The 10,413-nt window shown below is 47.1% G+C and overlaps 1 protein-coding gene across 2 annotated transcripts in view; it reads right to left on the reverse strand.

Moving 5' to 3' along the window:
- The window catches only part of ap3b1a (adaptor related protein complex 3 subunit beta 1a), a 34,630-nt gene extending 24,364 nt beyond the window's left edge, over nt 1-10,266 (reverse strand). Inside the window, exons 1-7 of one of the 2 annotated variants that reach the window (XM_078088813.1) lie at nt 9,808-10,111; nt 6,527-7,220; nt 5,599-5,674; nt 5,429-5,503; nt 3,582-3,677; nt 3,302-3,462; nt 3,081-3,147 (exon numbers count right to left, since the gene is read on the reverse strand). In XM_078088813.1, the coding sequence (XP_077944939.1) occupies nt 3,081-3,147; nt 3,302-3,462; nt 3,582-3,677; nt 5,429-5,503; nt 5,599-5,674; nt 6,527-6,687 (636 nt within the window). In that variant the 5' untranslated portion in view covers nt 6,688-7,220; nt 9,808-10,111. Of the gene's footprint in view, nt 1-3,080; nt 3,148-3,301; nt 3,463-3,581; nt 3,678-5,428; nt 5,504-5,598; nt 5,675-6,526; nt 7,221-9,807 lie in introns of both variants that reach the window. The other variant, XM_078088812.1, reaches the window with a different exon arrangement.
- Between the last annotated feature and the right edge of the window lie 147 nt (nt 10,267-10,413).

Here is a 10,413-nt window from a genome sequence, read left to right on the forward strand (position 1 = left end):
CATCTAGTTTCAAGTCTTCTTGATTGACAGGTCGCTATCAGAGCATCTCCACGTCACTCCTCCTTTGTGAAATACGGTCACTCACGTTTCCTGGTTGCAAAAAGCCAAGATGGCGCCGACCACAAAGCCAAATTCAAGTTTCATCTGGATAATCACTGTGATCACAACCAAAGAACACGATTCACGCCGCCTTTATTAGGGACCGAAAGGGGACCAAAGTACTTTAATGTAAATAGAATGGTACAGATGTGAAAGTAGCTGCACAGCAGCTTGGAGCTGGAGACAAACACACTTAAAGAAGTCAATTCTAATACACAAACTGTGTATATTCAGCGTGTACTTCGGCCTCGGCTGTCTCTGGGGTTATTACAGGCACCGCTGTTCCTGCTGCCGAGGCTTTGTGCATTCTCCAACCAACTTCCCCCATTAGACACAGCTCCAAGGTAAACTACATGCACCATCAACAAAACTGACACCCCAATCTACGGGGTTCATAACCGCCCCCCCCCCGTCCCGACCACATTATCTACCCCGCGTGACAAGCCGGTAATGGAAAAATCACACTAAGCAAATGGGTCTTCTAATAACAATAAATTTCCTATAAAATTATGAAGGGGCAAAGCGTTTCCTTGCATCTATTTTGCTATGAATTCTAATTAGGGCGCCGGAGAGGCAGAGAGTGCTGGGTCATCACGCCACAGACAACGCACGCCTCTCTGATTGATGGCGCCGCGCGGGGTCGGCCTATCCGCCGCTCGCTCCGCCTCTCCTCCTCCTCCTTTTCCTCTTAAATTAATGGGCAGCTCACCTAGCCCCTCTGATCATACTACCCCCCCCCCCCAACCCACCACGCGCCCCTCCTCTCTGTTCTCATTTCAATTTTGCAGAAGGTGGCGGGCGGAGGGAGGGATCGATCATTTATCTTGTAATGGCTGGATAATAGATCCATCACCGTAAAACAGCTGCACAAACTCCTACGTTGTCTCTGTCATCAGGCCTTCCCATTTCCCCTTTAAACACCCCCCCCCCATATAAAGCAGCTCGCCATATGTCACAGCCATTTAACCAAACAGGCACATCTGTAAAGGTAAATGTCGGGGGGGAGGGCCCGGTCGGTGACACCGACTGGAACAATAACCAAATGTTTCCTCCTCCTGCAGGCTGCGTGGTGACAGCAGGTAACGAGCTGGAGTTCACTGCTCTGCAGTTAAAACACTCGTTAGCATCCGATACGGTGAACGACGTCGGGAAGGCGGCAAAGTGCCGGTCAACTGCATGCCTTTAGGTTTGGGTGCGATTAAAAACATCAGGACCGGCTTTGTTTCAAATCACATTTTAAAATAATAAAATTAACAATTTTGTGACACGAGTTAGCCGCGCGTTGGAACTGCACGTTGTGAAGATATATTGTGTCTGTATGAAATGCCCGATTGTGGCCCTTGAGACCGTCGGTATGAAAAAAAAAGAAAAAGATTTTGGCAAACTCAGGCTCGATAAATCTTCTGCCTGTTTTTTAATCTTTGACGGCTCCACCGCGTTTTTCTACCTTCCTCCCAGTTGCGAGTACGATGGATTGAAGCATTAGTCCTTAACGGAGGCGTCGTGCCGCACTGATTGACTAGTTAGTATGCGCTACGTAGCACGCAACTTCCAACATCGGAAACTTGATGGAACGGAGAAGGTGTTCAATTGGAAATTCGGAGTAAATCTTTTGCCTCCACACGGCTCTCAACATGGCGACAGGCTCCCTTCTGTTCTCAGGTGGACACCACATAGTAAATAGCTTGTTAATGCTCTGAATATCGCACAGAGATCCGTAGGTGAAGTCACACGGCGCAAAGAGGAACCTCTAAATGCCAGTGTGTGTTCCTTTATAAGGAACTATAGATAGAAATATATACATTTATTTATATTTGCGTTTGTTGTGTTTACTGTAGTAATTTTTTTTAAAAATCAGAAGCCGATTTAATCGCTGACTATTTTTCCTTAAATACAGATATTCCCTATGTGCTTTGGAAAATAACAGTAAACTGACCAAGAGGAAAATATCAAAAAAGTCAAGTCGAACATAAAAAATGATACGAAAATGTTCAATAGAATTAGAAAAAATATAGCCGATATGTGAAAAATACAGACAAATAAATGTGCAAACATGAATAGTAAGAAGTATAACTCAACAGCCAGCATGACATTGGAACGTTTAACCCTGATGACATCATCAGGGGTCACTCTCTCAGAGCCAACAGAACGCACCAGTAAACTGACCTTTGTGTCCCCCTTTGTGCTGCATGATGACATCACTGAATCCTCACACATTAAACCGCCTTCTAAATGCTACACGGCTTCAGGACAGAGAAAAGAAATCATCGCTCTCCACCATGTTTGGGTTTTTTCACCATTCATCACTGACTGATCTTGCTCCTGCGTCCATGTGATGATAGTTTGCCCCGCCCCCCCCTCCTCCATCCCCAGCCCCACGACGTGAGCTCCAATAGGGGGAGTCATCTGTCTTCGTTAGCGCTTGAGGCTAAATATGCTATGCATCTGGTACTGGGATTTCCAACCCCACCCGCTCGCCTCTCTGGCTTTGTTCCGTTTGCATTATGAAAGCGTTACGCTGTGAATACGCAACGACGACAAACACGCCGTCCTCTGCGTCTACAGATTAGCAATGTGGCCTTTAAACATCCTTTGGTATTCACTGTGACCTCCTCATATTACTGCGCTGCCTGCAGGCTGCTGATGGGCTGTTTGTGTCTGACTGGGCCCGAACGTGAGAATCCAACTCATTCACCGTCCAGCTGAGCAGAAGAAGAAGAAGACGAAGGAGGAGGAGGAGGAGGAGGAGGAGGAGGAGGTTGGCCTTTGAGAAAATTAAACTGACACTGGCATCAGTGCAAAAATTCCTTCCAAATGGACACTTAACCAGGAGCATCTGAAGATGTGTGGGTTTAAGTGAGTGTTAACAAACCATGGCATCGGCGAATGAGCTGTGCGACGCAGCGCCGAGGGGACGAGCGCTTGACTGCGGCGCCCTCCGGTGGCGGCGGCGCCACAGAGTCACTCGGCCAGTCACTCACCGTGCTTTTGTCTTTCAGGAGTTTCTCTATCACTTCGATCAGCTGCTCTTTCTGGTCGGGATCCAGGCTGCAGGGAGAGACGGTTAATAATTCACACATTTCTTCATGCATGTTTTTGCTCTTTGATCCGTGGCGTCCGAGTGAGACCCGGCTGATAAGAGCCACAGAGCTGCGGGGTCACACGCCTTGAGTCAACGCACCAACCCGCCTCCACCCGTTACCTGTAGAGCTTCTGGATGGCGTGGGCCGACGTCTTCCTGACGTACGGGGACATGTCGGCCGCCGCCTCCTTGATGGCCAGCATCATGATGGGGACGATGATGGGCACCCGGATGCTGGACAGAACCCTCAGTGCGCTGGCCCGGATGAACTGGTTCGGCTCCTGCGACGAAGATACATCACACACACACACACACACACACACACACACGCGCATTAGACAGTGCCTGTGTAGATGAACGGAAGAAGGAACGCGTGAGGACCCGGATGTGGAGAGGTCACCTTGAGGGCCCGCTGGAAGGTGCTGATGGACAGCAACGCCAGGTCCTGCTGCTCCTCTGCGTACCTCACCAGGTACACGTACACCAGCTTCTTCAGCTGCGGAGGACAGTCGCATCACACAGCAGAGTGTTGAGGGGGAAGCCAAGCAGCTCATAGGGGAGGGGGGAGAGGGGGGGGGCGTACGTAGGAAAAGCAGCTGTGTTTTAAAAGTTCACCGGGCTTCAAAGACTGCAGCGGTGAAAAGGACTAAAATGAACAATAAGCAACGGAACAGCAGGACGTTTCTCTGGGTTTGTTATTTCATTTTGTCGGTGGGGGCGGTGCTTTATTTGCCTGCTCTCTTCTCACAGGAAAGCCTGAGATAATATTAGTTTGGCGTTAAGTTTAACCGGAGGCCGAAGGTCTGATTCCCATCAGTGATCCATGAAGGGAAAGAAGCAGAATTAACCGAGCCGATACGTCTAGAAGACCCTGGGTTAATACATGATGGAAGTGTAATAAAAAGTGCTTATGAGAAGTGATGATTTACTCGAGGAACCGTTCGAAACGTCCCTCCGGGTGGAGGTCAGGGGTGTGGTCACGTCTCGGGTACAATCAGCAGGGGTTTAGTTGAGTAATCAGCAGCGTGCTTTTGAATGCAGCGAGTATTGACCCGCAGCGGCACGCCGCCGTTCTCCATCACCGTCCTGGTCATTACCGGCGGAGTTAATGGCATTACTCGCCGCACGCGGGGCGGCGCGGCCCTCGAGGGCCCGCCGCCTTTAAACCAGCGACTCATTTCGCTCTGAAGCGGGCGATTAAGGGCTCTGCCGCTGGCTCGCGTCAAATGAGCTTTTATTCACAACATATTCTCCCTCCTTGTCCCGTCTTCTTGTTCACGGCAATCGAAGAAAATAAAGCACGGCGACATTAAATCACACAAACAGCGCGGGCTCGTGTGCCGTTTGGTAACGAGCGGGGATCAATGGCGGCTCACGCTGAGCGAGGAGGAGAGGCCATTTTCAGAGATGTACTGAAGGAGAGTAAAGTGTAGAGCGAGGGGGGGGCGGCTGGCACCACCTCAGCAGCTGGTGTGCACGAGGCGGGGGAGAGGAGACGTGACCGTAGGATCTCTGCTGCCAATTACATCCCCCGACCCGCCATGAGCTGCATGCCTTACACCCCCCCCCCCCCCCACGCTGCCTGATTATCCTGAGGCCCCTGATCAATATTCACAGGCTCTGGCCATGGAAGCGACTTCATTCTTGTAATAGTTCCTAGTGGGAACCGATTTAACGGACTTATTTTAAACTTTGTTACAGAAATCCCTTTACATCTACCAGTTTATTTATATATAATATGAAGCCACCAATGTACGAGGACGTATATGTGATATTTAATGATACAGTAAAAGTCATCAGTCACATTCCCTTAGAAGAGATTAGGAACACAGGAAGTGGATTATAGGATTAAAAAAAAAAAAGTATGAAAGTGTAAATTTGTGATTTCAGACAATATTTATTTTGTTCCTCTGATTACTTGCTTGTACATAATTTTATAGTTTTCTCTCTATGGATTTTTTATTTATTTATTCTTTTTTTTAGCCATGGAGCATCCATATTAGAAAAAGAAAATATTTATTATATTTATATTTATCAAAATATACTGTAGAAATAGGAAATGTCCAACAATAAGGATGGGGGATTATTTAATATATATATATTTTTTTCTTTCTTAACAAAACATAAATAAATAAAAACTAAATGAAGAGGAAGCTTTCCATTGTTTCGGATGAGGAAGTTCCGTGTAAAGTCACGAGGAGACACGCGAGATCCGAATGAATCATAACCGCCGTAACGCTGCCGTACCTCGATGTTCTTACTCGCCACGTTCTTCACTACAGCAGGAAACAGCTCGGACGCATTCTTCCCTTTGGCGATCAGCTGAAAACCAAAACAACAGGACATGTCACCCATCGGCTTCCATCACCTCCTCCAAACCGTACGCTTGTTTGTTCGGACGCCGCGTGAGGACTCACCCCGACAACCCTTTTCATGGCCTCCAGTTTGAGCGACTCCTTGTTGCTCTCCAGCATCTCTTTGAGGTCTTCATTCCTGAGGACAGAAGACGGGGGGGAACTCGTCACTCATCACGCTCGCCACCAGCAGCTCGACCAGAGGTGGAGTGAAAGCGCCGCGCTAACACCCCCCGCCCCACAAACGCCATCGTGGGCGCCAAACGGCACGCTGACCATGCGCCCGGTGAAAGAGCGGGAAGGTCCCGCCTCCCGGGTCAGCAGCAGCAGGCCGCGCCGATTGGCCGGCTAATGCTAGCACGCAGCGGCTGAGCAGCAGAGCAAAGAAACGTTGTTGTTGTATTAGAAGCCTGTTTTAGACACTTTATTCCACCGTCGCATCGGTTCCCGTGAATTTTTGTACCGGAATTCCAGCCTCTGCTGTACTTTCAGTTACATTACCGCGGCGAGGAAACAGCGTGTTAGCATTGTTGCTTTGAGCATGTTAGCACGCTGCCGTTAGCACTGAAGCGCCACAGAGTAAGAGGTGAAGAGTGTGGGATTTAGTCCTGCCATTAGATAAAAGATATTTTAAAACTTCAATAAGAATATACTTATAAATCTATTTATACGCTTCAACTAGATATTGTTCAAGAAATCTGGGATCTGCCACAAAGCTCCTGATCCATTTAATACAAAACATATTAACCATTAGAAAATAACCAGAGCAATGAATTCAGATAAAAATGAGAGATTAGAGTAAATCATTTGCACTACAAATCCTACTGAAACATGCTTTTACATTCGGTCACGTCTAAATGTGTCCACAAAGAGTCCTAACGAGTCCCAGCTTCTTTTTTAAACGACAACCAACCGAGCTGACCAACATTACGAGCTGAACCGAAAAGGTCCGGGGGCCCCGTCACAGTGCTGTGGGACCTCGCTACAGTACCCGGCTTTGTGCGTCTCCTCGGGGCCCCTCTTGGTGTGCGTGAGGGCCCGCTCTTCCTGACTCGGCTCGGCCTTCAGAGTGAGCTGTAAGTTCTCGGCGGACATCAGCGCCGTCCTCATGGCTCCCGCCGCCTCCGAGCGCAGACAGAAACCGACATCCATGCCGGCCTTCCCCCACGCTGTGTGTGTGTGTGTGTGTGTCTGTGTGTGTGTGTGTGTTCGCTGTCTCAAGAATAGAGTCCACAAAGCGCACTGGCTGTACTTGGAGGAACTCAAGAGTGAAACAGATAATTACTTTCCGTCAGGCTGTGTGCCCTGTTCTCTCGGCTCTTATTTACAAGTTGTCTTCTCGACTCAGTTCTTCTTCAGAAAGCCGTCGCCGCTGAGGGAGACAGAGAGAAAACAGCGGCTTCCTGCCCGTCATTCACTGCTGCCTTCCTCTTCTCATGGGCGAAAAAGAATAAGAGTCACAAGATGCCCAGACAGCTGCGCTAATGGCGTGTCATACTCCTGCTCGCTCTCTCTCTGCTGGGGTCCCACGTTGCCTCTGAAACATCTGAAGCAGATGTTTGTCGCCTGTCGCTGCTCTGATCTTCCCGTACGTGGAGATCTTCTCTCTGGAAACGCGGATATGTCACCGGCCTCGCCGCTGCGATTGTGACTCAGTCTCTTTGTGTGCGACTGTGGTCACTTTCCTCGAGGGGAAAGAAAAAAAAAGAGAGAAGGAGGGCCCTTATCTACAACTGTAAACAGAGAAACTTTTCATCACCTCCGCCGCACAAAAAAACGAGCTGGGCCGACAGGACGGGCCTCCAGCCCAGATAACCGCCCGGGCTGAATGTCAGGAAGTACCCGGGAGAGGGAGTGCTGCAGGGGGGGCAGTTTGCTTCCCTCCCTTTCTCTGGGAGTCTCCGGCCGCTTCACGAGGCGGATAAAGACATCACACGGTCAATATTTTCAGACGTTATGAAATGTGTTATTGTCATGGCCATCTAGCCCCTCTTTTAGCCCGAGCACATAGAAAATAGTATAAATATAACAAACTGTATGAATAGTTGGTTTAATATACCATAAATTAAACCAACAGATTGAGGATTTTTTTAAATACATGAAAATGACAATGTACCCTCTTAAAAAAAGCCAGAGGTTTTAAAGGGGAAAGTGTGAAACTAATAAGTGCATAACTGCTCATGTCTGGGAAGGAATACCTCACACAGATCACCTGAATCATCTTACATGACAGGTGAAAATGTCGCTGAGGTTCGGCCGAGCCAAGATTCAGCTTCAAAATCCTAACTTTTAATGCTGCACAAATGAAACTAAACCACTCAGCCACAGTGAAACGTCCCTTTAGGCTCGGATAATAAATCAGTCACATGTTCTCATGCCTGGTGACAAGTCCTGGCGTGGAGCTCTGCGCCAGCAAGAAGAAGCCTTTGACACAAATAAAGTGCAGGAATGCCGCCGTGTGACAAACGATCAGGAGTTTCAAATAACAAAAGCTTGATTTGACACTTTAATGAACAAATATGCAGCAAATTAAAGCCTGTGTGGGGTACACAATCTTTTTTTTAACAGGCTTTGTGAATTGTGTTGGACAGACAAACAGAAGCATCATTCATGTCCTTATATATATTGTCTCTGGTCAACCCAGTTGGGCCTAGATGCAGGACAACATATGACCAAGCTAAGTGAGTAGATGCTCATGTGAGACGGATTGAGAGGGTCCCTTTAGCACACGAGATCCTGCTGCAGAGATCCCTCCGAAACTAAATCACAGGCTGCAGTGTGACCTCACACTCACCTTTGTAAGGATATTTTTATTACCCGTGTTCCTGGGTTAGGATTACTAAATAGAAGCCGCGATACTGACCTGGCACCTAAAACCTCACCCTGTGCAGCTCATGTGGTCGGCTGCCTTCTCTAAACACAGAGAGGCGAAGCTGCATAAAACCTGATTTTAGAAGAGTGGTGGTTGCGCTGATGGTTGGCTGCCCTCCAGTGGGGGGTTTCTGAGATGAAACTAAAAATAACGTGCCGACAACCTGGTTGCAGCTTTAAACTAGCAAAAAATGAATTTAACATGGTTCTGACCAGCTAACCGGGACGTGAATATAGGAACTAAGAGATGTTTTCTTTCTAAAGCATTTCAGTTTCACCTGAAAAAGCGCCAGAGAAACAGATCTATAAAACGGTGACTATAAAATAAAGAGATTACACAAAAGTTAAAACAGTTAATAAGGATTCAATGCCTTGTAGCTGTTCTATATAAAACACTATAACAAAGATATTGTCATTTCAAAACGTAATGATCAGTTTTGTCACAGGTTGTAAATGAATAAGGAATCTGAATGAATTGAATTAATCTTATATCGAAGTCACCAGGCTGCTAATACAACTCTTATGCACAAAGCCTGCCAACAACACATGACACTAAACATCATAAAACACTGATCACACGCAGAGACACGCCACTGCTGACAGTCATCTACTAGAGAACTAATCTTTTATAGTGGTTACATTATGTCATCTATTCATAGTGTACTCACTGCTGCAGAGTGTATGCAGGTCTGCATCACGATGGTTGTATTATTGTGTCATGAGGGCTTGCAAGGCAACATAAATCCATCCAAGCAAGAGACAAAAGCTCACATCAGCTGTTTTCAATGGGGAATTTTTTTGAACCTGGATACCAATACCAGCTCTGAGAGTTAACATGTTAATATTTAATAGTTTAAGATGAACTCAGTTTCCAGTTATTATGTCATACAATAAATCCTCATTTTCAAGATGTCACTTCGTGCTGCTGCTGAACTATTTTATAAACAATTTGATTTATTATGATTATTTGATTTTTATACCTTTGAGGTAATTCAAAGATGCACCTTTGTTAAATCTCATTTATATGCAGTAAATTGGGAGGGCAAAATGTTAGATAAACGTGTCAACATGATGATGATCATGGTTTATCAACCTCCTTGTTGAAAAGAAAATGGCCATTATTACCTTCATATGATTAGTTGCAGTAATGTTGTTGATCATTCCTTTAAGCTAGTTTGACCTAATAATCGGTCACGTGACTTGGTACCGACCTGTCGGCGTGACGTTAACCGACACGAACCTGTGGCCAAGAAAAGGCTGAAACAAGGACCGTTATTGTCAGTTAGCTGTGCTCAGACCGACGGCTAACGGCCGCATCACCGCCCGGCTCGTCTATCTCCCCCGGACGGACGACTAGCTGACGTTAGACGGCGGGCGGAAGACATGCTAAAGCTAGCTTACTTTTTAAAGTCAGCGCTGAAAAGTCCGAAGGCTGCTCCGGTGCTGCCGGAGGAGGTCGGGGTGCTCTCCAGCCCCGCTTCCACGGCAGCCTCCGCTCCTCCATGGTCGTTGTACAAGGCGGTCGTCGACATGCTGGCGGCGTTTAAACAAAACAAAAAGCCTCCCAGGTGTGTTACGTTATCTTCGGCTTTTAGGACTTCGCAATGGACGTAGACGGTTTCCGAGTTGTGGCGCATCAAATTCCTGCAAACCCCCCCAAAACTTCTCCGAGATTTCAACCAACTTTTTCTTTTTTTTTTTCCTCGCGCACACAGTACCGGAAGTGTGAGCTGGACAAGTCGGTGTCACATGATATGACGGGACATAGATCTAGCATGGCTAGAACCAAACTGTTTAGTTAATCCACGCAGCGCCTGTAAAGGGCGTCTAGAATGCATAGGTCTATACTGAGTCTCTGCGTTGCCAGGGCAACAACGGCTCATGTCAGAGAAGACAGAAAGCGAATTTGCGTACGTGTCTAACGTTTTCTACGTAAAACAACCAAAGAAAAAACAAATTTTCCTGCCGGGTTGTAAGACATTAAAAGTTTTAAAAGTAAAATTTGTT

This window comes from Gasterosteus aculeatus, chromosome 14 (assembly GCF_964276395.1).
Source record: "Gasterosteus aculeatus chromosome 14, fGasAcu3.hap1.1, whole genome shotgun sequence".
In the NCBI taxonomy this organism is placed as follows: Eukaryota; Metazoa; Chordata; class Actinopteri; order Perciformes; family Gasterosteidae; genus Gasterosteus; species Gasterosteus aculeatus.